A 27,135-nucleotide genomic window follows, 5' to 3' on the forward strand; every position below is an offset into this window, starting at 1 on the left:
TTCAGTGTGATAGGGTGTATCAGAACGTTTACAGAGCAACATTTAGACATACAGATTCTATGTAACGACACTGGATTACATTGACTAACAAACAAACGAAGGGGAATTACATTTTTACTCGGCATTCACACACATATTCATCCATCCATCAGCTTGCATACATCACCATTCTTCCTCCTGCTATCATCTGAAGAAGGACCCCTCTTAGGCTAGATTGCTTCTTTTGTGTCCTGCCAACGCACAGTTCCAAAACTTCAATAGCTCCAAAAATCCCAAAACCTTTTCCCTAAGCACAATGCCAAGAACTAGATCTCTGTTTTTCATACAGCAGAAACGGACTTGTATTGACTTCCTTCTTAACATTGTAAACATTTCCTTAACTTAAAGAGCTATTGTCTCTGATTAATGTAAACACGTTGTTTTTCTCAAAGGTTCATCACTTAGTAATGTCACAGTTCATCAGCAACTTTTAATTACAGTTAAGCAGCAGGCTGTAAATGATTTAGAATTGTGTCTTCAGCCCAGATTATGAGGCCCCATCCATACACCTTTCATACAATTCCATTCAAACCATTCATCATATCAAATCCACATTTATCAAATCTGCACATTATATTTCGTAGTGACATTTACTTGATGTGAACCTACCAGTCTAACTAGCCACTGATGACAGTGGCTATTTTTATGAGAAAAAACAACAGCTTTTCTCCACTGTCCATTCTTTTAAAATTCTAAACTGCCAGTGTTATTTGAAGCCATAGGTGTTTCTGCACCCTTCAGGGAAGGAGTATGTCATATATATGTAACACTTTGTCATGGTCATGCCTAACACTGATCAACACACATTTTGGTGCCTCAGACGTTAGCCCTGTTTCTGCTGATTTCAAAAATGGTGTCAGTTTTCCCCCATTGGTTCTAGTTTTTCAGATACAGAATATATGCCATATACCTAATGATAACCATATTTAAGGAACTAGACCTGATGTGGTTTGTCCAATGCAATTTCCTGATTAGCACCCCAAATAATCCCAGGAACAGATCTTAAAACCAAGACACCAAGGAAAAAACCATTTTTGTCACTGGGTTGTGTCATCATTGTGACAATCTGCCTTCTGGTGATATGTAGTATCCAGGCCTGGCCTGCAGGAGGCTGATGCCCCAAAGCCTTCAGAAAGATGGGCTGATGAGGGGCTCCAGGGAAGACTGGTGGTCACTGTCCCTTCCCCGGGGTCTGCACCCTGCAACGACGAAAGAGAGATTCAGGATGGCAGCTGTCATTTGCCAGTGCTCCCTCTTGTCCTGCTCTCTTTTAAGCTGCCTTTCCTTTTTTGGCTCTAGATTTTCTTTTTCTGCTTCGATTTTCTGAAGCACATCACCTCTGAGGAGTTCTCTGCCGCCAAGCAGCTGAGGTAAGAGCCTGCGCGAGCAAACTGCCAGGAAGAGCGGAGGAGAATCTCGTTAGCGCACGCTCTTTCTTCTGGGAAATGGGGGCCCTGGTGTCCTGGCCCAATTCACTTTAATTTATTCTGTGCTCGGAACGGAGCAGGAATGGGGCCACGAACAGCGTTCTCCAAAAGCCGCCTGGGCTGGGAGTCCTACATAAAAAGAAGTGACTGCCAGTGGATGGGTGGGGTTGGTTAACAATAGGGACAGAGCGTATCTGGTCTCACTGACTGTCGCTGGAGTAGCTCTCGTGAATAAGAATGATCTGATCTAACAAGTCAGTCACAATCACCAGATCACCTTTTGGGACTACAGTCAGTCCTCCGTGCTTGCTGGGGGTGGGAGCACAGGATGCCCATGAAAGAGGCAAACTGAATTTAAAAAAAATGCTACCTTTTTATCTGAGGGAACATCTCTCTAGGAATTTCTAGGTCTCAGCACAACTCTGTCATCAACTTCCACTGGTCAATTTCCACTGGTAGTTGACCATAGAATCACACTGGAGAACTTATAGACTCTGAAAGAGAGAGAGAGAACATTTTATCAAACCTGTAAATGATTAAATCCACAAAAGTAAAAGTTGCAAATGGGGAAGGCCAACTGTACTGTGCATCCTCCAACCACAAGCAAGCCTAGCCTTGTTCGTCTTCTGGTAATCACTCTTCATGGATGTTCTGCTCTCTGTGTAGTGCTGACAAAATGGCTTTCCTTAAGGCAGTAGTTCTCAACCTGTGGGTCCTCAGGTGTTTTGGCCTACAACTTCCAGAATTCCCAGCCAGTTTACTAGCTGTTAGGATTTCTGGAAACAGAAGGCCAAAAGATCTGGGGACCCACAGGTTGAGAACCACTGCCTTAAGGGGAGAATGGCTTCTTCATCTGAGGCGTGTGGTGGTAGTGGGAAATCTCATGAATTGTGCATTGTTTCTGTAACCCATCGACAACTGACTTTTTGAGTTCTGCATCTCTTTCTCATTCACATGACTGAAGCAGTTGCTTCCAATCAGAATGAATTGAATCTTTATTTGGCCAGTTCAGATGTGCTGACAAAATATGGTTTGGTCACATGGGGAGGCAGGGTGTGTGTGTAAATATTGAACTTGTTTCAAGTAAGAGTCAGAATGAGATTTTCTAGCCATTCAGATGCTGTTGGGATGCAAATCCTGTCAGTGCTGGCTCACATTAGCTAGAATGCTGGGAGTTGCAGTATGACAACATCTAACCAACATGGCTTTAGCAGTGGTCCCCAACCTTTGGTCATCAAAGTGTTTTGGTCTTCAACTCCCACAATTCCTAACAGCTGGTAAGATGGCAGGGATTTCTGGGAGTTGAAGTCCAAAACACCTGGAGGACCAAATGTTGGGAACCACTGGTTTAGAGGCTTCAGCAAAGGGGAGGCATTGACTGTACTTCTCTTTTGAAGAGGGTTGTGGTTGTTGTACCTGATGTGCTCCTTGCTAGAGATCGGGAGATGGTGGAAAGCATTTTTATCTCATTCTGGGGGGTTGGTGGAAGAGCAATTATTATTGGTAACAAGCGAGATTGCAACTGATTGTTCAAGCATGAAATGGCAGTGGGAAGAAATAAGGATCCTGGAGATAAAACTTTGAAAGCATATTAGAATGCTGCTCAAACCGCCTCAAGTCAGTCCCTTGACCAGACCCCAGCTGTTGCGTAACTAAAGCTAGCTTTGCCTCCCAAACCTTCATGGTCCATCTGGCCCTCTTGGATGGAGGACCTGAAGATAAACAATTTGCTTGATTGGCAGGGACTAATGTGCAATTTTCTCCATCCAGCAAATTTCATACTGCTTTCCTTTTCGCTTCCTTCCCATTCTCTGCTGAATTGAGTGGATTTTGATAGCATATCCAGACATGGCTCTGCTTTCCATGCTGGTCTCCAAGATACCATAGATACCACTATATAGATGGCAATGCAGGTGGTTGTGGTAATAATGATTATGATAATAGGTGTGACGAATGTCCCACTTCTATTAATAGAGCAGAGAAAAAGTACTTTGCTAGTGTTTATAAATTCCCAATATCCATCTTCTCTGTTTTCATTGATGTTCAAAGTGGTTCAAAAACAGCTTCTTTCCTCTATCAACAGCTAACTCCCTTCCCTTCCTGATTAATAATTGTAAAAAATGAGATGTGAGGGAATACTTCTGATCTAGCATTCGCAGTAGCAGTGCAATGATATGAGATAATGGTTATTTCTATATTTCTTTTCCTCCCTCCCTCTTCCCAACCCCAGGAGGAAAAGCCTGCCACCCGGATTCACTCTGGAAGAGATCTGTATGCTAAGTAAGTGCTTTTTGCCATCTTCCAACTGGTTTCCTAGTCTAAAAATGAGTGTGTTTTCTGGGAATTTAATGGTGACAGTATTTCACTCATCAGAATATTATAAAGTCAGTGGTGCAAAGACGCTGAAATAAATTTGCAAACAAGGTATTAAACGCTTACAGGTTTAGATTCTACAGAAGGTCAGTGTCCCATTATAACGAGATGAAGTAGAAAGCTGGCTGTAAGTTTGACAAGGAAAACCTACAATAAAATGTTGTACTGCTAACTATTGTAGTCATCCATGAGGTCTTCCACAGTTTTCCATTCCCTTGGCACTAAGTCATTCCAATACTTCTGGGGTAACCAAGTCCTGTGTGGACTGTGTGGTTAATCTGTTCTCTTTTCTTTTAGTTTCTTATATCACTGCAAACATGGAAGTTACACTGAGTCTTCTGATAACTCCCTCTTGCCCATAGGCATAAAAGACAACACTAATTTCTGATATTAGCAACAGAGGTGACCTGGCAATGCCATTCCAAGGTCTGCAGGACAAATTCTTGAAATCCATATGGAGAATCTTCCAGAGGCAAAACCATGATCATCTGTTGCAGAAAAAGCCATCAAATAGTTTTGTGGCACATTAGAAACGGCCACATTAAAAATTGTGCAAAAGTTTCCAAAGCCCACTTCAAATGTGTCTGAAATATTAAAAATTAACTAGGCATTTTAATTACAAAAATATGAGTCAAGCACTAAAAGGTTTAAATAGATGCAATGACTTAGCAAAAGCTGCAGTTCAGTATAAGCAGGTGTGCCTGTATGCTTCATTATGAGTAGGCCTCAGTGTGTGAGAGGCATCAGTGTGAGAAGGCCTCAGTATGAGAAGGCCCCAATGGGAGAAAGGTCTCATTGTGAAAAGCTTTGGTGAGAGAAGCCCTAGGTTGAAGGCTTCATGTATGAAGCTCCAGTGTGAAGGCTACTGTGTGTAAAGCTGCTGTGTGAAGCTCCTGTGTAAGTTTGGTGTGAGAGGAGGCTCTGTGAGAATGAAACTAGAAGTTGTTTATTTGCATGAGAAAGAAACCCAGCGTGGAAGCAAAGAAGGAAGTATAAAGAACTTTATTTGTGTTATGGAAACCTTTTTTTTAAAACAATGTAACCATATTATTTTCTTACAAAGAAAAACTCCCAAGGAAGAGATAACATTGATCCGTGTGTTTTTTTCTTTTTATCACTTTGTTCTACTGGGTCACACTGTAGCCAAAAGTGAAATGGAAGAACTGCTGAATGGCCTCTGTCTGCATGTCTTGTATGTCAGAAATGGTATTGAATGTTTGCTGTGTATATGTACATTGTGATCCGCCCAGAGTCTCCTTCGGGGTGAGAAGGGCGGGATATAAATACTGTAAAAACAAACAAACAAATAAATAAATAAATAAAATATATACATTTATAGGGAGGGTCAAGATTGTAACGGGAATGGGGAGTTCACATTGTAACAGAACACAGTGGTCGTCACATTTTGAGAGGGGATGAGCCAGGCATATAGCTAGCCCTAGAAGCCAATGGTAGGCCCTCCCTCCATCTCAACAGCTACTGCCCTGAATTTAGAGGGAGAGGGGAAACTAAAATATCTCCTGGAGTTAGTGCCTCCCTGCACTGCCATTCCCTTTCCTTTTGTGACTGTAAGTCCAGAAGAACTGGGCTCTTTTTTTCCTTGTAAAGCATCATGTACATTGATGCTGTGTGAATATATGAACAACACCAACAACAATAGTTTTTGTTATTTGATTTCTCAAATCTTTCATCAAAAGCAAATGCAAAACTTCTCTCTTATGTGAAGACGTTTTGTGGCAATAGCAGAATTCCAGTGTCTTGTCTAGTCCTTGTCATTTCCCAGGACACACAAAAACAGAATGTGTTATGCAAAATAAAAATCTTGCAGATCTACTTAATATGCACAATCCATGTGAGTTGCCGTTTTTGGGTCAGAAATTGATACTGAATATTTGTATTGTGCAGAGTTGTATTATTTCTGTCAAAAATATGTAACTTTTAAATGCAGGCCTAAATCCACTCTTCTTTCTGTGGGAACCTCACCTCCCACAATTAGAGGTCAGCTTGAGAGGGCTTTTGGGTTTTTTTTGGTGAATTATGAGAGAGGGAAGCTAATTCCACCAAGGTATCAGGGAGATAGTAGCTGTGTTTCTGGTCTTATGGTGGGCTTTGTCAACTGCAGATCTTACTTTGCTACACAACAAGTGGGTCATAAGATAGAGAATGGGGAGAAAGATGGTGTAGTGGCAACCTCTTAGTCCTTCTGAGAAAATAGATACTAACTCAGGAATCTGGTAACTCTTCTGTTTACCACAATAGTTGTCTTGCATTGAATTGGTGATAAATCACTTAATTTGTCACCTTAATTGTCACACTTTTTTTAAAAAAGCTGCCCCTTTCATTCATTCAGAGGCTTTTTCTGAGAATAATGTAGTGGGTAAGCTATATTCTGTAGCAATAAAAGTTCTCTGATTTGTATGGATAATACAAAGTAAGCAGGTTTATTTCATTCAACAGGTGTGTGTGTGTGTGTGTGTGTGTGTGCATGCTAGACTCTCTTGGTTTGAATATATTTGTTGATAGTTATGGGCGTAGAGGAAAAGATAGGAATTTCCATGCCCCACAACTTGGAATCCCATACAGTAATGTTGCTTGTCTGCTATAGCTGTTTCTGAGCTCTTACTTGAGCTGTTTTAGTAGTAGCAACATTTAGTAGTAGCAATAGTTTTACCCATTGCAACATCCTGGGCCCAATACTAAGATTTCAGGCGTTCCCACTCATTGCATCTGTGGTGTTTGTGTTTTGGTTGCTGTGTTTCTCCATTTGAATTAGTTGTGTCTGGGGGGGGGGGGGGGGGAGATGTCTGCTGATTCTTTAAGGGTCTTATTTTTGTGTTCCAGAGCAAAGAGACCGGGGCAGTACCACAAGTCTGAGCAGCGATTTCTCTCTTGTGATGGAAAATTCTCCTGGAGCTGCAGGGAGTTTCACCTACGAAGCAGTAGAGTTGATGCCAGCAGGGTCTCAAACACAGGCTGCTTGGTACGTTATTACATGTATACATTTCTGTTTCCGAGCTTGTGTCATTTATCTGAGAGTTGGGTGCAGGACTTAATCATAGTATCATAGAGTTGAAAGACACCACAAGGGCCATCTAATCCTACCCCCTGCCATGCAGGAAGACACCATCAAAGCACCCCTGACAGATGGCCACTAGCCTTTGCTTAAAAACATCCAAAGAAGAAGAGTGTACCACATTCCAAGGCAGTATATTCCACTGATGTTTGCACCCGCACCTTCTGGTCTCCTGTCAACCTAGGGGTATTGTAACTATAGAAGACAGAAAGACATATCTTGCACAGTGGCTCTCAGATTGGCGTCCAGGTATTCGTCCATTCTTAACTGGAGATGGCCACCCTAATAAACACAGTGCCTTGGGCTTGTTCGCAGGCGATGGATAGGCTTTACGAAGTTTCAGCTATAGTGGTAGACAGGCCAAGCTTCAGAGCTTACTTCTAAAGGCAAAATTAAAAACTAGCAGTGTTCAAAGAGTGTTCTCGGAATAGGTTACCTCCTCAATGTAAAAACCACCCAGTAATTTCTTTCCTCCAAAGTGACAGGATCCAAAAAACAGGAGTTCGGGTTTTCCTTCCCTCAATTAGCTCTTCTTCCATGGTTCCAATTATACATTTGAGTTTTGACTGGGGGGAGGGGAGTATTGGAGGTAATGGATCATGACCATTGGGGTAGCAGAATTATGGAGGCGTTCCTTTAGTTTATTGAGTAATAGTTGATTGCTGGGCTGTAGATATTTTGTTTCTGTTTGGTGCTTTCAGCAGACAATGATGAAAGCAGACTTATTTTAAAGATAACAAGTATTGTTTACTGATAACTTCATGTAATTAAAGATACAGGCACATTTCTTGTCAAGGGTTAAAACTTCACTAAGGTTTCAGAGAGTTTGTATCTTGAACATATAATCTTTAACAGTTGACTGTGTTTCTTTATACAGTTCTCTTTAATAAGAGTTTACTTTCAAATAAAAGCACAAGCCTCAACAGTTTCTAACTTCCTAACATGAGCTTCTGCACTCTGACAGACTTCTATTCTCAAGCTTATTCAAGGCACAACACACTTTCGGTATATAGAGATAAGGAAACTGCATATCAAATAAGACATATGTACTTCAGGTTATAAAGCAACACATTACAAAGCAGACAAACATTATATAGAGGAGGCTTGAGAATGTTACTTCCCCCAATTGGGGGCGGGGGGGGGGGGGAGGGTCCTTACTATCCTCCAAGAACAGGCAGACAATAACATCAGCTCATTCTCACACCTCTGTCAACCAGAGAATCCTGCCTTTTGCCCAGCATCTTGACAGCAGACAGTTCAGTTCCTTAGGCTAAATCTACCCATCCTACAGTTTCTAGTGACATCATACTGTCTTTTAATCCAGAGAAGGCAACCATCAGATGCCAGGGGCTCACTCTGTCCTCCCTCTCACCCTGAGCTTTTGAAAGAGCTGCACATGTCTACAAAAAATAAACATCGTTTTGTCCCCAAATGCCCCTTAAAAGCCCTTTAGAAGCCGTGGGGACATTTCCTCCATATCCCCCCTCTCGAGACAGGAAAGGTCAAGGCCTTTCTTACAGCAGGCAGTCATGTTCTGTTTTCACAGAATCACAAAGGTGCAGGAGACCCCAAGGGTCATCCAGTCCAACCTCCTGCCATGCAAGAACTCACTGTCAAAGCACTCCTGACAGATGGCCTTGCAACTTTTACCTTAAAACCTCCAGAGAAGGAGATTCTACCATGCTCAGAGGCAGCATGTTATGCTTTCATGCCATTCGTATTGTCATGAAATTCTTCCTGACGTTTAAGTGGAATCTCTTTTCCCATATTTTGAATCCATTGCTCAATGTCCTATTTTTCAAAAGTGTTTCCTTGGAACAAAAATGGCCCTAGAGATCTCAAAATGTCCTTTGAGGAACAGGCAATGATTTTTTTTCCCAGGGGAGGGGAAGTTATTCAAACTGCTGATGTCTCTGGAGCCCTGAGGGCCACAAAAATGCCTCTGGGGCCACCTAGTGCAATAGTAGGCTTCTACCCTCAGCGTGCCCCCACTTTCTTTTAATCAGTCTGTGGCCTCTCTTAGCAGGGCAGCTCTAATCAGTTTGTGACATCTCTCACTAATCCTCGCCTGAGCCTTTGCGGAGCTTCTTTTCAATCAGTGTGCAAAGACAGTGCAGCACTTGAGTGGTTGATGCTCAGACTCTGTACAAAACAGCTTCCTATCAATCTTTTGGAGAAAGGTTTTCCAAAATTGCCAAATATTACCAAATACCAAACATCAAAAGCAATAGGAGATTCTTGGCAGTGAAGGCTAGAGGTTGCCAGGTCAACTAAGGAGTTTATATACTCCCCACACCATTTTTATCCTTTCCTTGGAGGCCTCGTGGATTGTGGTGGAGTGGGCTCAGCCAATCTTCTGCCTCTTAACGGCATCCCCATGTGATACGAGGGGGAGCCTAGGGTTGGGGATTTCACAGTCTTGCTGTGGGCTTGCCCTGCTCAGTTTAATTTTTCTTTCTTCTCCCCAAGCATGTGCGCTAATGATATTTTACAGTGCAATTATTCTGAGCTAAATTGGGGCTGTGCTGAGAGGCAGCTGGAAATCCTCTGGGTAACAGTAAACCCTCTGCTTGCAGTTGTCATGTGGGGTTTCTTGTAGTATAGTGTCTGTGTGTGTGTGTGTGTGTGTGTGTGTGTGTGTGTTCAGAGTATGGGGAGGCTGGAAACAGGGCCCTTGCTGAGTCTGTTCAGCACCCTTCATCAAAATTGTGTCTGCAGAGTACCAAATGCTCAGAAGCTGACAATGAATACCATCCAAGCGCACAGCTGTCGAGCCCCTCATTAGAAGCTGAACATTGTTCTGGGTCACCTCAGTTTCTACAAGAGGATCCAGAGTCCTTCGTTAAGAAATACTGAATCTGTAGCTAGAAGACCTAGATTTTGTTACTAAGATAAATTGATAGTAGCAAACTTTTCTGATATGCCTACTTTTGGTTATGTTCTTTAACGGGCCAAAATCGAGCCGCTTTAATTTGCACTCTTATTTTGCATTGTAAGCCGTTCTTTAAATCCCTGTATTTGAAAGAGAATCTCTGTGATACTTTTTAGGTGTCCTTGCTTCTCTGTGTAGCAATGCCATTTTTTTATTTCCCAGTCTCTATCATATGAATAGGAGCCCCTAGTGGTACAGCGGGTTAAACTGCTGAGCTGCTGAATTTGCTGACCGAAAGGTCGGTGGTTCAAATCCAGGGATCAGGGTGAACTCCCTCTGTTAGCCCCAGCTTCTGCCAGCCTAGCAGTTCGAAAACATGCATATGTGAGTAGACCAGAAGGTACTGCTCAAGTGGGAAGGTAACAGCGCTCCATGCAGTCATGGTAGCCACATGACCTTGGAGACATCTGCGGACAATGCCAGCTCTTCAGCTTAGAAATAGAGATGAGCACATTAAGTCCATTAGACTTAATGTCAAGGGGCAACCTTTACCTTTACCTTATCATATGAGTATATGGCCCAGATCCAGTTGAAGGCCTTACGTGTTGTTGTTCATTTGTTCAGTCGTTTCCGACTCTTCGTGACCTCATGGACCAGCCCACACCAGAGCTCCCTGTCAGCCGTCACCTCCCCCAGCTCCTTCAGAGTCAAGCCAGTCACTTCAAGGATGCCATCCATCCATCTTGCCCTTGGTGGCCCCCTCTTCCTTTTTCCTTCCATTTTCCCCTGCTTACGTATTGTTTATGAATAGTCGAACTAAGAAGTGATGGGTTGTTGTGAGTTTTCCAGGATGTATGGCCATATTCCAGAAGCATTCTCTCCTGACGTTTCATCTGCATCTATGGCAGGCATCTTCAGAGGTTGTGAGGTTGGACCTCTGAGGATGAGTGCCATAGATGTAGGCGAAACATCAGGAGATAATGCTTCTAGAACATGGCCATACAGCCCAGAAAATTCACAACAATCCAATGATTCCTGCCATGAAAGCCTTCGACAAAACATAAGAAGTGATGACTGAATGAATAGTAATAAAACTATTGTAAATTGACCCAGTGGCTAGAATTGCCAGAAAAGGCTAAGTGTTAAACCTTTTCGGGCAAAGGGACCATATATTGTCCATGTTCAGCCTTCCTGTTTTAGTGGTCCTTATAGGTCCTGTGGTCAGTGCTGTTGTGCTGCCAATAAAAAGCTCTTACTTTTTTAACAAAGGCACTTCTCCCTTTAAAATAAATTGCATTGGAAAAATGAACCTATTTAGGAGCCAATTAGATTTCCTGGAAGCCTTCCAGATGTGTCAGCTGCCTCCCAAATAGGATGCCCCACTGTTTCAAGGAATTTATTTATTGTATTAGGAAGATTTTTTTTAAAGGCAGAAACTATGTTTTTATGGTACCATGAAATTTGGTAGAATGGCTTTGGGGTGAGTGGGTGTGAGGTGGTTCTGCCCCCCCCCCCCAAAAAAAAAACATTGACAGCTACTTACTTGTATGCTGAATGAAGACCTATTTGTCCTCGATCTCATTTCCAAGTGCTTAAAGAGCGGTTGCTTAAATACAACTTGCTTGTTCAGATGTTCATATTGGTAACATCAGGGTTGGAGTTTTTCGTGCCTGTTCTAGTGGTCCTGTGGTCCTTTAACCAGAGATTCATAGGGTGAAAGTATGGTTGCAAAACTCTGTGATGAACATTATAGCTTGTACTTCACATCGTAATGGCACCTTGTGTTTTTTAAAACCCTCCACTTGTGTCTGACAAATTGCATATCTGGTCAAAGTGGTGGCAGGTGGTTGTCAGGCTGGAACAAGGCAGTGATTGTTCAAGCAACTTGGCATAGGTAAGATTAGGGGGGAAACGGCATGTCCTCCACGCAAGGAGACCCTGTTTTAGCTGCCGGTTCAGTTTGCCTTCCCGGCCTTTTCTTTCTCTCCGCCTCCCCCTCTGGCTCAAGCTGGGACAGTTGCAAAAGCCGCAGGAAGCCCTGTTCTGTTTTTAAAAGCCTCTCTTTTTTAATTGCCTCTCTTCTCTGCCTGCGTGCTTGAGTGCCTGTGGCTGTGTTATTAGGCACTTCATTAAGGCTCAGCCTTGTGCCCGCGCACAATGCAGCAATCACAAGGCAGGGGGAGCCGAAAGGCTCTTGAAAGCCTGCCCCACTGCCTTTCTGCTTTCCGAGAGTGAGCTGCCGAGGGTCTTCCGAGGAAATCCTGGGGTTTGCAGAGAGCCCTTATTATTGTGAACAGCCAGGGGTAATAAGCCAGTCCTCTGATAATCGCTCAGCAGGAAGCTAGAGATTCGGAGGTGGCTGAAAGATGGGGACAGAGAATGTGGCTGCACAGAGTGAGTGAGAGAGGCAAGTTCAGCTCTCCTGGTTACCCAGGACTGGCTCATGCGAAAGGTCCTTCCAACACTTGAGCAGCCACCACCCCTCTTTCAGCCCATGCATGTCTTCAACTTAGGAGACAATGCGGCAAGCTGCATTTTTATGCTCATTTTTATTTTAAAATAAAGCATCGTGAAAGAGCAAAAATAATACAGTATATATCTCTAAAACTATGCAGCTACCTAACTATCCACTACAACATACTACGGAACTAAATTAAAAGCAAGCACAATAACATAGGGATTTTTTAATTGTATAAGTAAAGGTAGAGGTTTCCCATGACATTAAGTCTAGTTGTGTCCAACTCTGGGGGGTGGTACTCATCTCCATTTCTAAGCTGAAGAGTCAGCGTTGTCCATAGACACCTCCAAGATCATGTGGCCAGCATGACTGCATGGAGCACTGTTGGCAGTCTTTAGGAAGAGCCTGAAGACCTGGCTGTTCCTGTGTGCCTTTCCAGAATAGGAAACTCCTAGCATCATGTCCCAAATGCACTTTGTTAGAGATTTAGGATTGTCTGCACATTGCACCTACCTCCAAAAACCTCTACATTCCACCTGTCATGTCCAGCACTTTTTACATTTTGTCCATTATATTTAGTTAGGTTTTAAATGCGTTATGGTGTTATTGTTTTTAGTGTTTTATTGTTTTGCTTGATGTTTTATTATTTGCTTTATGAGTTTTATTGTTGTATTTGTATGCTGTTGTTTTGTTGGTGGCCTTGGTCTTTATAAGCCACATCGAGTCCTTCGGGAGATTTTAGCGGGGTATAAATAAAGTTAATAAAATAATAAATAAAAATAAAATTATAGAAGCAGAAGCGGTACCTATTGATCTACTCACATTTGCATGTTTTCAAACCGATAGGTTGGTAGAAGCTGGGGCTAAGAGCAAGGAGCTCACCCTGCTTCCTGGATTTGAACTGCCAACCTTTCAGTCAGCAAGTTCAGTAGCTCAGTGGTTTCATCCGCTGCATCACCAGGGGGCCCTTTTAATGGTATATGTCGTATTTATTAAGCCTGTTGTATATGGTTTATGTAACGTGCAATTTGTTTATCTATTTTATTTGGTTTATGATGCTGTGCATTTTTGTGTTGTGTAATTTCTGCAGTTTTTAACCATTGTATGCCACTTTGAATCCTACCCATGGGAGAAAAGTGGGATATAAATAAATAAATAATAGCAACAACATGGAGTTGCAAAAGGCCACAAGAGCCGCCCAGTCCAACTCCATTCTGCTGCCCAGGGGACACACAATCAAAACAGTGTCCAGCCTCTGCTTAAAAACCTCCAGAGGAAGAGACTCCACTGGACTCTGAAGCAGAGTATTTTCCTGTTGGACAGCTCTTACCACCAAGAAGTTCTTCCTAATGTTTGGGTGGAATCTTTTTCCTTGGGATTTGTATCCATTGTTTCATGTCCTAGTCTCCAGACCAGCGGAAAACAAGCTTGTCCACTCCCCACAATGTAACATCTTTTCAAATATTTACACATGGAGATTGTGTCTCCGTCCAGCCTTCTTTTCTCCAAGCTAAACATACCCAGCTCATAGGGCTTGGTTTCCAAAGTACACAACATACTTGCACACACAAACTGTATAAACCTACAAACACACAAAATGGTTCTTTCCATCTCTGCACATAGGTGGCACAGTGAGTTAAACCGCTGAGCTGCTGAACTTGTTGACTGAAAGGTCGCAGGTTCAAATCCAGAGAGTAGCGTGAGCTCCTGCTGTCAGCCCCAGCATCTGCCAACCTAGTAGTTCAAAAACATGCAAATGTGAGTAGATCAATAGGCACCGCTCCTGCGGGAAGGTTATGGCGCTCCACACAGTTGTGCCAGCCATATGACCTTGGAGGTGTCTACAGACAAAGCTGGCTCTTCGGCTTAGAAATGGAGATGAGCACCAGCCCCAGAGTCGGACACGACTAGACTTAATGTCAGGGGAAAACTTTATCTTACCTTACCATATATTAATAAGCTTACAGATATTTAAGGCACCCTTACAGTTGTTTCTATGTTCACAGCATCTTGAGCAAAGGGGTCACCGTACAGTGACTGCATTCTGCTTCTCAGCAACCGTCTAGTTTACTCAGTTGTCTCACTTTGTCTGCATAACGTATACAGGAATAGGGACCCTTTTGGGAAAGCATTCCTGATCTGTTCCACTTGTCCTAACAATAGTGAAGTCACTCTGAAGGCTTGCTGATGGAACAACGTGGGAGGAAGGGAAGTCATTTCATGTGACCTATGTGCCCATACTGCTTCTGATCCTCCCAAGCCGGCCGTGTGCTTGGAAACTAAATTTCTACCACTGGAATTGATTATGCAAATGTTCGTGACTTTACATTTTTATCTGCTTTCAAAATGTAACCTCTCTATAACCTGTAATGTTTTTTTAAAAAGCTTGAGCTGTAGAAGCTTGAGCAAGAGATTGGGAATTTGGGGAAGGGAAAATGTGGAAATGGAGGGATGGAGACAGGAACTATGAGTTCAAGCTGACTATGGACTCCTATATGCCCAGTCTTCCTGCCTGCAAAATGGGGCAGCAAACCCCTCCTTATAGCTAGACTTAATGTTAAAAACTATAGTATAGTATGTTCTAGGATAGTGATTCTCAACCCTCCTAATTCCGTAACCCCCTTGATACAGTTCCTCATGTTTTGGTGACTCCCAACCATAAAATTATTTTCATTGCTACTTCATAATTGTAATTTTGCTACTGTTATGAATCGTTATGTAAATACCTGATATGCAGGATGTATTTTCATTTACTGGAACAGATTTGGCACAAATACCTGATACACCCGAATTTGAATACTGGTTGGGTTGGCAGGGATTGATTTTGTCATTTGGGAGTCGTAGTTGCTGGGATTTATAGTTCGCCTATGATCAAAGAGCATTCTGAACTCCACCAGCAATGGAATTGAACCAAGCTTGGTACACAGAACTCCCATGACCAACAGAAAATACTGGGAGGGTTTGGTGGGTCATTGCCCTTGAGTTTGGGAGTTGCAGTTCACCTACATTCAGAAAGCACTGTGGACTCAAAACAATTATAGATCTGGACCAAACTTAGGACGAATACTCAATATGCCAAATTGTGAACACTGGTGGAATATGGGGAAAATAGATCTTGACATTTGGAAGTTGTAGTTGCTGGGATTTATAGTTCACCTACAAACAAAGAGCATTGTGAACCCCACCGATGATAGAATTGGACCAAACTTCCCACACAGGACTCCCATGCCTTGAAAGGACTTGCTGGCGCAAGCCTCCCTCCATCCTCACACGCTCTCCCTTGCCAACTCAGGCACACCACACTGCCATGCTCCAAGCATGCCTGCTCTCCCCTTCCCCAATTGGAGTCTCAGAAACAGTTCTCCCCTCGGCTGAGAGGCCGGCCAGTTGCAGCGGAGGAAGGCTTTTGGTGGGAGGATTTGCTGTCTGTTTTCAAAAAGGAAGCGAAGGACAGGTAGAAAGATCTTCAGCCTTTTATGCCAAAGGGGTTTCTAAGACCATCAGAAACATGTTTTCTGATGGTCTTTGGCGACTCCTCTGAAACTCCCTCGCAACCCCTTCTGGGGTCCCGACCCCCAGGTTGAGAAACACGGTTCTAGGATTTTTAAAGCACTATTTAAATGCCCTTTGACCATTTTGTGTTGTGTGGCTAAAACCTTCTTTGAGAAGGCATTTGAGATAATAAATTGTGTTTAGCTCCTGTGCTCCATTGTGATTTGTGTGTTTACTGTGCAGCTCTGAATTGGTCTGTTGCTGGAGGATGTTATAATTGTTTTAACGGCTGCCTGTCTTCATGTATTCTGCTAATGTTTTTTTGAATAATTTACTAACTTTGGTATAATTGTGTTTAACATATTCATTCCCTTGAGTCTTTTTGGGGGAAAGTGATGTTAGCTTTGGCTCTTGGAGAGGCAATCTTCAGAGTAAGGTATTTGAAATCGCTGAATGTGGCATGGCACAGCCTTCTTTTGGTAAGAGGGCCAGGGACTTATTTGTTGGTTGAATTGGTACCCTGCCCAGCCTAGTCCTTGGAAAGAGTCTTCTAAAAAAATTACAATTGCATTTAAGAGGAGGGAGGCCATGTTTCCTGTGTCTTAAAAACTAAAGTTGTTGCTTGAATGCCACAAACCATTGACTAGTGGTACAAAGTGAACTTCCTCACATGCACTTCTTTGTCATCTCAACACAAATAGCAGAGTAGAAGGCATCCACAAAGTGCAGTAGAAACACATGATATTTCTCATTTTCCACTCACTGATAGTAGCCATTCTCCGTAAATACAATAACTGTTCTGCTGCAAAAGAAGTAAAGTTATTGCTGGGCTGCTCTGTGAGTTTTCTGGGCTGTATGGCCATGTTCCAGAAGCATTCTCTCCTGACGTTTTGCCCACATCTATGGCAGGCATCCTCAGAGATTGAGAGGTCTGTTGGAAACCAGGAAAATGGGGTTTATATATCTGTGAAATGTCCAGGGTGGGAGAAAGAACTCTTGTCTGCTTGAGGCAAGTGTGAATGTTGCAATTGGCCACCTTGATTAGCATTTAATGACCTTGTAGCTTCAAAGCCTGGCTGGTTGCTGCCTGGGGGAATCCTTTGCTGGGAGGTGTTAGCTGGCTTCCCTTGTTTTCTGAGTGTTGTTCTTTATTTATTGTCCTAATTTTAGAGGTTTTTAAAATACTGGTAGCCAGATTTTGTTCATTTTCATGGTTTCCTCCTTTCCATTGAAATTTCCCACATGCTTGTGGATTTCAGTGGCTTCTCTGTGTAGTCTGACATGGTGATTGTTAGAGTGGTCCAGCATTTCTATGTCCTCAAATAATATCCTCTGTCCAGGTAGGTTCATCAGTTGCTCTGCTATGGCTGACTTCTCTGGTTGAAATAGTCTGCAGTGCTTTTCATGTTGCTTGATTCGTGTTTGGCTGCTGCTGCTGCTGCTGCGTTTGGTAGACTTATCCACAGCTGCATCGTATATGGTAGACTCCTGCAGAAGTGAGAGGATTCCTCTTGTTCTTTGCTGGATGTAACATATGTTGGATTTCCTTAGTGGGTCTGGAGAGCATTTGTAGGTTGTGTTTCTTCATCAGCTTCTCTATGCGGTCGGTGGTCGATGTGTGGATCTTTGTATTTACTCTCGTGACCTGTTCTTGTTCTTACAGCTCTTCTGATGTCTGTAGTGGAGTCTCCATTGGAGCCCAGTTTAGGTGGTTCAGTTCACCTTGGAGGAGGTGGGGTTCACAGATTCATTTTGCATGGTCTGCCAGGGCTTTAAGTGTGCTTCTTTTTTTACTTGGGTGATGGTTGGAGTTTTATGTAGGTATCTGTCCAGGCAGTAACCAGCCAGGCTTTGAAGCTGGAAGGCCATAAATGCTAATCAAGGTGGCCAATTGCAACATTCACACTTGCCTCTAGCAGACAACATAGACATTCCACAGATAAATAAACCTCCAACAGACCTCACAACCTCTGAGGATACCTGCCAGGAGGATAAATGTCAGGAAAGAATGCTTCTGGAACATGGTTATACAGCCTGGAAAACTCACAGCAACCCAATGTTTCCAGCCATGAAAGCCTTTGACAACACAAAGTTCTTGTTCATTCCATTCCAGTCATAACCTGTATACAAATTACAAATATTGTTGCAGGAAAAAGTTTAATTATACATAATGGGTTATTTTTCATTATGGCTTCCAGGTTTCATCCCTGTGTGTTTTCCTTGCAGGAGGAAGAATTGTGCATCCTCTCCTCAGACAGTTCTGTGGAGCCGGACACAACAACCTGAAGACAAACTGCCTCTCCCAGGAGTGCCTGAAGCACGGTCCTCTAGTTCCTCCTCTTCCAATCACTCGGATAATTTCTCAAGGCTGGGCAGCAGTCCGCTGGAAGTACCCAAGGCCAGGTGAGGTGCAAGTGCGGCGTATGTCTTGTAACAGTCATTGGAAAGAGAAGACCAGAGGGTGGGAAAGTGGGAATTTGGAGGCCAGCGTGACCAGTATGAGCCTCGCCAGGTGAGTTCCAACTACTATGGAAGTAGCCATGCTAATATTTGAGAAGACATTCTTATAGTCCTTTCAACAGATGATTTTTCTATTTTAAAAAGTTATATGCACTCAGGAGGAATTCATCCTGAAAATGTAAATTTCCTTATATTTAGGAGGTATTTTTGGAAATTTATCAAAACACATGGTAGAAAAAGTGAATGGTTTGCAGCCTCTGGTCTCTGGCAGTAAAAATACAATTAAAGTGACACTTTGCTGCTCTTAAATAAGGTCCAGATATTGCTGCCTGAGGGAATTGTTCTTTCTGCGTGATGGTACAGGCACCTGGCTGAGAAAGGATGGAAATAGAGAAAAAAAGTGCCAAGGTTGGGAATTAAAGACCTTTATAGGCTGTGGGTTTGGAAACAGTAACCATAAAAGAGGAATGCAATAGTGGATTGAATTGAAGCCAGTTCCACTTTGGGGAATTTTATGTACTTTACAGTTTTCAAATCTTCTTCTTTTACTATGAGTTCTTCTAACTTGGTATTTGAAAAAAAAGTTGATATTTTTAGTGATGCCAAGTTCAATTTCCAGATGTACAGTGAACATTTGTGGATAAGGTAGTGATGGAGGGATAGTTCTGGGAATTATGAGAAATGAAGGTATGAAAATAAGAAACCAGTGTCAGTAAAAGGAGCAGGTATGCCAATGCTCGGTGTGTTGAAAGGGCCCTCTAATGCTGTGTAAGTTCTGTCCTGTGGCTTTGAACGTGAGGCGAATGTCTGAGCAGCTCAGAATCCTCCTAAGGCATAAACCATTCATGATTGAATGCATTTCTAAAAGTGCCAGGCTCTTGATTACAAAAGGAACCATAAACTACCTTGCATCAAATACCATTCTTTTGTGGGGAAGATGAATCTGAATCTGAAAAGACAGAGCAATAAAAAAGTGGAATAATAATAATCAGGTTTGAACGAAAATGAATCTATGCAATCAGGAAGAAGAAAAAACATGATTACAAAAAAGCACATAGCAAAGGGAAAATTAAACTGAAATCTCTCAAAATACCAGTGAAAAATGCAGCCTAATATACAGCAGTACTTTAGACTGACTGAGAGGAGAAAGTCGGTAGCATGAGCTTTCATAGACAAAGCCTACTTCATGTTAGAAGGAGGCTGATGGATTTCTACCGAATTTGGTGCTTTTGGTGGTATAGAATTTACCATAGAGGCTAACAGAGAATAAAATTAGTCGCTACCAACTTCATTTTCTCAGTTAGCCTCTATAAATACAACATGATCTCTTTGGGTTGTTGTAGGTTTTTTGGGCTATATGGCCATGTTCTAGCAGCATTGTCTCCTGACATTTTGCCTGCATCTATGGCAGGCACCCTCAGAGGTCCTGACTTTTCACCTGCCATAGATGCAGGTGAAATGTCAGGAGAGAATGCTTCTAGACCATGGCCATATAGCCCGAAAAACCTACAACAACCCAGTTATTGTGGCCATGAAAGCCTTTGACAATACATGATATCTTTGCATAGTGATATTCCAGACAAATATGACGTTGTCTCTGAATCAGTAGCACTGTTTCAGATTCAGGATATCTGCTTAGGTTCTTCTCTCCTGCTCTTATTGGTTTGCCCCATTAGGATCTGCCTTTTGGGCTGTTCTTTCATATTGGATTCTGAAGTGGGGAGCAGCTCAGGTCCTTTCTACATGGTTCTCAACCTGTGGGTCCCCAGGTGTTTTGGTCTTCGACTCCCAGAAATCCTAACTGTTGTTAAACTGGCTGGTATTTCTGAGAGTTGTAGGCCAAAATACCTGGGGACCCACAGGTTGAGAATCACTGCTTTAGAGCAAGGTTAGGAACTGTCTCGCCCGGGATCTGTATTCAACCCCTGAGATAATTTGGTCTCCCACCCAAATGCTAACCAAGTACTGACTCAAATCTCATTCCTTTCACAAGCCTTGCAAAACTGGATCCCAGATGAAGATTAAGATCATTACAGTATACAAAGTCAATGATAGCAATGTTGCATATGTTCTAAATCCAAGATGCAGGATTAGAACAGCAATCAAAACAAAATAATTTGCACCCAAGGCCGTGCAGCTCTGCCTGCTATGGGTGATGGAGCACCTTTGATGGCTTCCCTGGATACAGACCAGTGTTAACCTGCCTGGTGTGTTTATCTACTGAGTCATGTCACACGAGGAGGATGAGGCCAGAGGCTTTATAAGCCATGGCTTCCTATCTTTGGCTCTCTTTCTACTCTTTTCGAGGCTGGATAAGAAGGAGTGCTTCATTGCTCTACAGTAGTGTTTTACGCCTCCAGGTGATCTGGACTTCAATCCCAGCCGGTTTACCAGCTGTTAGGAATTGTGGATAATGATTTGAGACAGAGACGCTTTGATAATGTTTTAAATGTTGTGTATGACTTTTATGATTTTATAATGCGGTTAGTATTTTATAGTATTAATTATTGTTTTATTTTGTTGTATCTGCTCTGGCATTGTTGTCTATTGTTAACTGCTCCGAGTTGCCCTTGGGCTGAGAGGGGCGGTATATAAATGTAGCAAATAAAATAAATAAATGAACTGAAGTCCAAAACATCTGGAGGAGCACAGTTTGAGAAACTCTGCTCTACAGGATCCCTGTGGATCTCATTTGTGTGGATCTCTTTTGCCTGGTTTGTTGTGGTTCCATGTTGGCACAGGGATGAAGATGGACCGTTGAATTGGCAGTCCTGGAGGAGAGGGAAGCACGTTGCTATTTTTTACTAGGCTATTCCCTCCTTGCTCCCTTTCCTTTCCTATCCCCCAGGATAATAGGGTTCTAATTGCCATGCCATTGCCTTGCAAGCATTAACTCTACATTTGGACTGTTCTGCCCTGGGCATTTTTGGCATGAATATCTGGCCCACAGGCCATATAAGGCCTGAAAAATCATTTGGTCTGGCCGAGCATAAAGAAAGACACCTTCCCCAGTCCTCCCACTTAACCCAGCTCTTGTTGCTCCTCTGAGCTTCCATGCTGTTTCTTCTGTAGGTTCTGTTTTGCTTGCTATGCAGACCTGAGCTGCTTTGGGCTCATTTCACTCAGGCATATTTTGCTTCTTTCACTCTTGTTTTTGCCAGTTGTATTGAAACCGGTAAGCCTCTGTGTTCACAGGTAGCTTCTTGTGCCATGCAGCCTTTGGAATTTTAATATGATTTTAATTTTTGTTTAATTGTGTCATGCGCAACTTGAGAAACTGCAAGTCACTTCTGGTGTGAGAGAATTGGCCGTCTGCAAGGACATTGCTCAGGGAACGCCCAGATGTTTGATGTTTTACCATCCTTGTGGAATGCTTCTCTCATGTCCCCACACATGAAGCTGGAGATAAATAAATATTATTATAATAAATAAATATTATTTGTTATGATATTAATTAATTAATAAAGGCTTAGCCCGCAAATGATGTTATACAAATGGCCCCTGACAGGAAAAAGTAGCTTCCCTACTTTATTTATTTATTTAGGTAGCTCTCAATTTGAGTATTTTCTGAAAATACCCAAATCTTTCAAACTGGTGTTAGCAGCATTGTAAAACTTAAAATCAGGTTTTCATTAGACTGGTCTGCATGTATTTATATGTTTGTGTATATATACATATGCGTGCATGGGATCATCCAATGTTAAGGTTTTTTGTCTTGTTTCTAATTGTGTGCTATTTAGAATTGTGCTTGGATTAGGTATGGTACATTTTAAAATAGAGTTGCACAACTAAGCTTTGGCTGCCTAACTCCAGCTTGGGAAGTACATAAAAGCTGGATTTTCTCCTAACATAAAAAGATGCTGTAATACCACTTTTTGAGCAAATAAGCACACAATCCTTCCCTACCAAAATTCAGTCTTCCATAGCTTAGTCTTCTTTCATTTCTTAATAAAAAAAAGATGCAGGTTTCAAAGCATGGATTATTCCTTCTTGCTGCTTATTAAAAGCTTATAAAGTCTTATTTAAATGTTAGGGTACAGTGTGGTGGGCTGCCTGGATAAAAAAAGGCTTGTTATGCTGCTTGTTTGCCCTTTAGGTAGTTCTAATTCTTGGCACTTCCTTCAGCTATATATATTTTTAAAAGTCTGTGGTTGTTTGTGTGTTTTGTACTTGGGGATGTCTGGGAGTCATGAGTGAATAAGAGGAAGAGGAGAGATTTGTATGAAAGGATAGCTAACGTCCGGTTTATCTTCAAGAGTCTTGAAAGATCAGTGGATCCTCAAAGCACATTAGAAAATATGGTACAAGATGTATCCGTGATTTACCAGCTCTCAACAGAACTCTTTCAACATGTAATGATAAGGGCTCAAAAGCTGTTCCTTAAAAAGGGAGAAAACCAAGTATCTTCAGGCTATTTTAACAAGATCCCACAGTTGCAAACCAACCCACACCAAACAAAATAGTTATTGACATACAACTTGGAGCCACAGTTATAGAGTTCGATCTAGTACAGCTACCTGAATTGGACCTGCCTGGTTTGTATATTTTAAATGATAGTAGAGTTGAGGATATTTTCTCGGCACTGTTGAAGCATCCAGCAGCCAATGAGTGATGGAGCTGGGAAGAAACTTTATATAATCACAGAATCATAAAATTGGAAGAGACCTCATTGGCCATCCAGTCCAACCCCTTCCCAAGAAGCAGGAAAATTGCATTCAAAGCACCCCCGATGGCCATCCAGCCTCTGCTTAAAAGCCTCCAAAGAAGGAGCCTCCACCACACTCCGGGGCAGAGAGTTCCACTGCTGAACAGCTCTCACAGTTAGGAAGTTATTCCTCATGTTCAGGTGGAATCTCCTTTCCTATAGTTTGAAGCCATTATTCCACATCCTAGTCTCCAGGGCAGCAGAAAACAAGCCTGCTCCCTCCTCCCATTACTTCTTCTCACATATTTATACATGGCCCCCATCATGTCTCCTCTCAGCCGTCTCTTCTGCAGGCTAAACATGCCCAGCTCTTTAAGCCGCTACTCATAGGGATTGTTCTCCAAACCCTTGATCACTTTAGTAGTCCTCCTCTGGACACATTCCAGCATGTCAACATCCCTTTTCAATTGCGGTGCCCAGAATTGGACACAATATTCCAGGTGTGGTCTGACCAAAGCAGAGTAGAGGGCGACCTTTGTTGTTCCAATATAGCTTGTCAGTTCTTGAAGTATACTCCTGCCCAGTTCAATAATGGCATTTTATGCTCAGTTTCTTGGCCCAGGTAGTGCCATTTTCAGAGCAAGCCAACAGGAAGTGGCTTTACCCCAGCTCCTGATAGTCCTTTCTGAGCTAACTAGCATCTCTTCCTCCATGAAAGTGAAGGATGTCCCTAAGAGGGCACCTTGTATGGCAGGCACCTAACTGTGGCTTTGTTATACTTGTATCAGTCAAGGCATCACTGGTCTGCTTTTAAAAAAAATTGTTTTAAAATGTAGATGTAGTTTTCCAGCCCATGGAGTTCTGTGGGCTCCGCCTTGAGGATTGTTCTGAAGATGTAGGTCTTGATAAATATCCCAGCTGCCTTCATACACTGGAGATAATGGGAATTTCCTTCCTGGTTTGGTTCCACTTCTGTCTGTCCCATGAAGGAAAGGAGGGAAAGAAGCTAAGCTAAGTACTCTGCCCACTACTCTGCGTTGCCTTTATTGTTTATCCTCTTTCCTCCTCTTTCCTCAGCATTGGTTGTGAAGAGCTCCACCTGACCCTTTGGTCAGGGATGACTGAGGAGACAGGTACACAACTTGATGTCATCTGGTCCATAGGGTTAGTGATGGGGGATCCTTCCCACTATCTGCTAGAAATGATTGAAACTAGGTTTTTCTACATGGGAAGCATGTGCTTTTCCACTGACTTGTGGACCATCCTTCTCTTGTGCTGGAAAGGATGCTTTATGACATTGGTGATTATATGTTTTTAATGGTTTTTAATGGATTTTTATAATGTTGTCCTAAATGTTTTAAATTGTATTTTGTGACTACTATGGCATTGAATCACTGCCAATTTGTAAACCGCCTTGAATTGCCTACGGGCTGAGAAAGGTGGGATAGAAATATCATAAATAAATAATAAATCTTCAGCTTCTGAGTAAGAAGCTCTGAATACTCCACGTTGAAGAGGAAATAACTCTATCATCTTTGGATCCATTGCGAGGGGAAATTGGAGTTTTAGGAATTTAGTCAAGGAGCATGTGGCTTTCTTGGTTCAGCAGTTTAATCACTATTGATTTATTATGAGAGCTACCGAGCTTGCAGTTCTCTTTTGAAGAGCAGCCTAATATGAGTGCAGGTCCTGATCCTTACTACGCCAACCATGGTGCTAAAGTTTCCACTCAAGGCAAGTACAGCATGTCATCTATGGAAGGGAGGAGATGGCGGCGCGTGGCTTTCTGATCTCCTGGACTCGTGGCTATGGCAACAAAACACTTAGCAACTGCTGCACTGGAGAAGCCGGCATTCCAGTAGGCCAGCAGCTACTACAATAGGTATCTTAATTGGCTACCTGCCATTTCCTGTGTGTATTGATAGGCAGGAGGCAGGCAGGCAAGTCATGGAGGGTTGCGGGAATAAGGAGAGTGGGAGAGATGGCTCTGTTGCGGTGCCCATTAGATCTGGAGACAAGGAGAAGAAGCAGATGTTGGTTTTCCTCTCATTCCTCGGGTCCCCAAGAGAAGGTTCTGCCGTTATACAGACAAGCCGGCAATCTCTGCAAAAGAGGAACCCCATGGTTCTCTTGGTCTCTGCGGGCTAGAGCAAAGAACTTTAATTGAAGGCAAATAAGCATAGAGGTAGTTAAGCTGCCAAGCGCCTGCTTCCCAGCATCCACGCTGAGTGAAGCTGTGAGGGAGTGCAGGAAAATGGCATTGCTCAATCTTGCCTGGTGGGGGTTTGTCTGCTTTCTGAACAGCGACGAGGAAGCCTTGAGTGCCCAGTGGAACAAACTGAACCTCTTTCTCCATCCACACCTGGGTCACGGAGGTAGCTCTTGAACAACTTGCTTGATGATCAGCCTTCCCACCCACCTCCGGACTCATTATCTCCACTTAATCGCCATGTGGCCTGATAGAAATGAAATGTCACAGAAAAGCTTACTTATCTCCAAGTGCATGGCTCCCAAACTGCTGAATTTGTCCCTCACTTGCTTTTGGAAGCTGCACTTTTTTAAAATTCTTGTTCATTGAGAGGCATCACTGTTGAGCATTAAAAAAATCTCACACACAAAGTAATCCTAGTAAAAGAGCTAATCTAATAATGCTCTCTAACAACAACAACAAAAACTGGTATTCACCCTGGCTCAAAAAAATCTTTCCCCAAGTACACATCATATATGAAACTGGGGTTGCGCTGTCTGCACCATCATTGGCCAGACTATGAAAAATGGGCCTCCTGTGTTCCTTGTTGGTAATATGCTTAAGGAACAAGGGGAAAGGAAGTGTTTGCCTCTAGGAGGTGGGATTAATGCCTGAAAGAAGCGCCTAGGACACTAATGCGGCTTTAGCAAGCCAGTTAAGCCACGTCTGAATGCGCTTTTGCTAAATCTATTAAACAAAGCCAGCACAATGGTCTTGGATTTGCAAAAGAATACTGATTTCAGAAACACTGCTTTCAGAAGGTAAAGCAATGCTGCTTAGAAGAGCATGGGAAAGTTACTTTTCGTGCTGCAGCTCCCAGAATCCCAAATCCAGATAGTCATGCTGCATGGAGATTTATTTGTTTGTTTGTTTATTTATTTATTTATTTACCATATTTATATACCTCCTTTCTCAGCCCGAAGGCGACTCAAGGCCCCCAACAACATAAAATATAATTTAAAAACATTAACATATAATATAGACCACATAAAAACAGTAAAAGCAAGAAAAACAATAAAACACAAGTCCTCAGCGTCTCATTACTAAAATCATTTTCCCGTCACATCATCAAATCATTCTGTGGATCTGAATTAGTGTGTTACACTGCATTTGCAAATGTTTGCTCAAAAAACCAGGTTTTAACTCTTTTTCGAAATGTTAGGAGGGAGGGAGCCAATCTGATATCACTAGGGAAGGTGTTTCATAGCCAAGGGACCACCGCTGAGAAGGCCCTGTCTCTCGTTCCCGCCAGTCGCATCTGCGAAGGAGGTGGGACCGAGAGCAGGGTCTCCCCAGGTGATCTTAAGCTCTTAGCTGGTTCATAGGGAGAGATACATTCAGACAGGTAAGCTGGGCCAGAACTGTTTAGGGCTTTATAGGGTAAAGCCTGCACTTTGAATTGTTCCCGGTAGCGAACTGGCAGCCAGTGGAGCTGACGCAGCAGAAGAGTTGTGTGCTTCCTGACTGCCGCTCCTGTTAGTAACCTGGTTGCCATCCATTGGACCATTTGAAGCTTCCGAACAGTCTTCAAAGACAGCCCCATGTAGAGCGTGTTGCAGTAGTCTATACGGGATGTAACCAGAGCATGGACTACCATGGCCAAGTCAGACTTCCCAAGGGAAGTGCCATCCAAAAAATAACCTTTATCTGATAGTTGGTTCCTGTTGTTTGGAGACAGCACTCAGGATGGGCTTAGGTCTTCCATTGCTCATGAAGATGCCATCTGTTATGCTATCTCTTTGGTTGTTGCTCTCGGAGATAAGGAAGCTGAAACTTCAATCAAAAAACACAGTTCTAGCTCTAAATGTGCTAACCATTTACAACATACAGCTCTCCTTGACTATATAGTCCCTTTAAAAAAAGTGGGACCTGGCCCAAGACAGGTCTGAGATGCTGCCAGATGTACTCTGAAGTTCCCAATTGTGCCATTTTACAGTTTTCTGCCTTATACTTTCATGTTTTTTTTCTAAAACAGTGGGAAACTTGAGACCCTGATCTTTATGGGGTGCTAGTCTTGCACCTTGAGGTTTCAAAAACAGCCCGCCTAC

The 27,135-nt window shown here is 42.7% G+C and overlaps 1 protein-coding gene across 4 annotated transcripts in view; it reads left to right on the forward strand.

Annotated features, from left to right (window-relative positions):
* The window catches only part of MTMR14 (myotubularin related protein 14), a 108,581-nt gene that overhangs the window by 55,041 nt on the left and 26,405 nt on the right, over positions 1 to 27,135 (forward strand). For all 4 annotated transcript variants that reach the window (XM_060766540.2, XM_060766543.2, XM_060766541.2 and 1 more), the window contains exons 14-17: positions 1,339 to 1,409; positions 3,697 to 3,746; positions 6,681 to 6,819; positions 17,961 to 18,137. In XM_060766540.2, coding sequence (XP_060622523.2) covers positions 1,339 to 1,409; positions 3,697 to 3,746; positions 6,681 to 6,819; positions 17,961 to 18,137 — 437 coding nt within the window. The remainder of the gene's footprint in view (positions 1 to 1,338; positions 1,410 to 3,696; positions 3,747 to 6,680; positions 6,820 to 17,960; positions 18,138 to 27,135) is intronic.

The sequence above is a fragment of the Anolis sagrei genome, chromosome 2 (assembly GCF_037176765.1).
Source record: "Anolis sagrei isolate rAnoSag1 chromosome 2, rAnoSag1.mat, whole genome shotgun sequence".
Lineage (NCBI taxonomy): Eukaryota > Metazoa > Chordata > Lepidosauria > Squamata > Dactyloidae > Anolis > Anolis sagrei.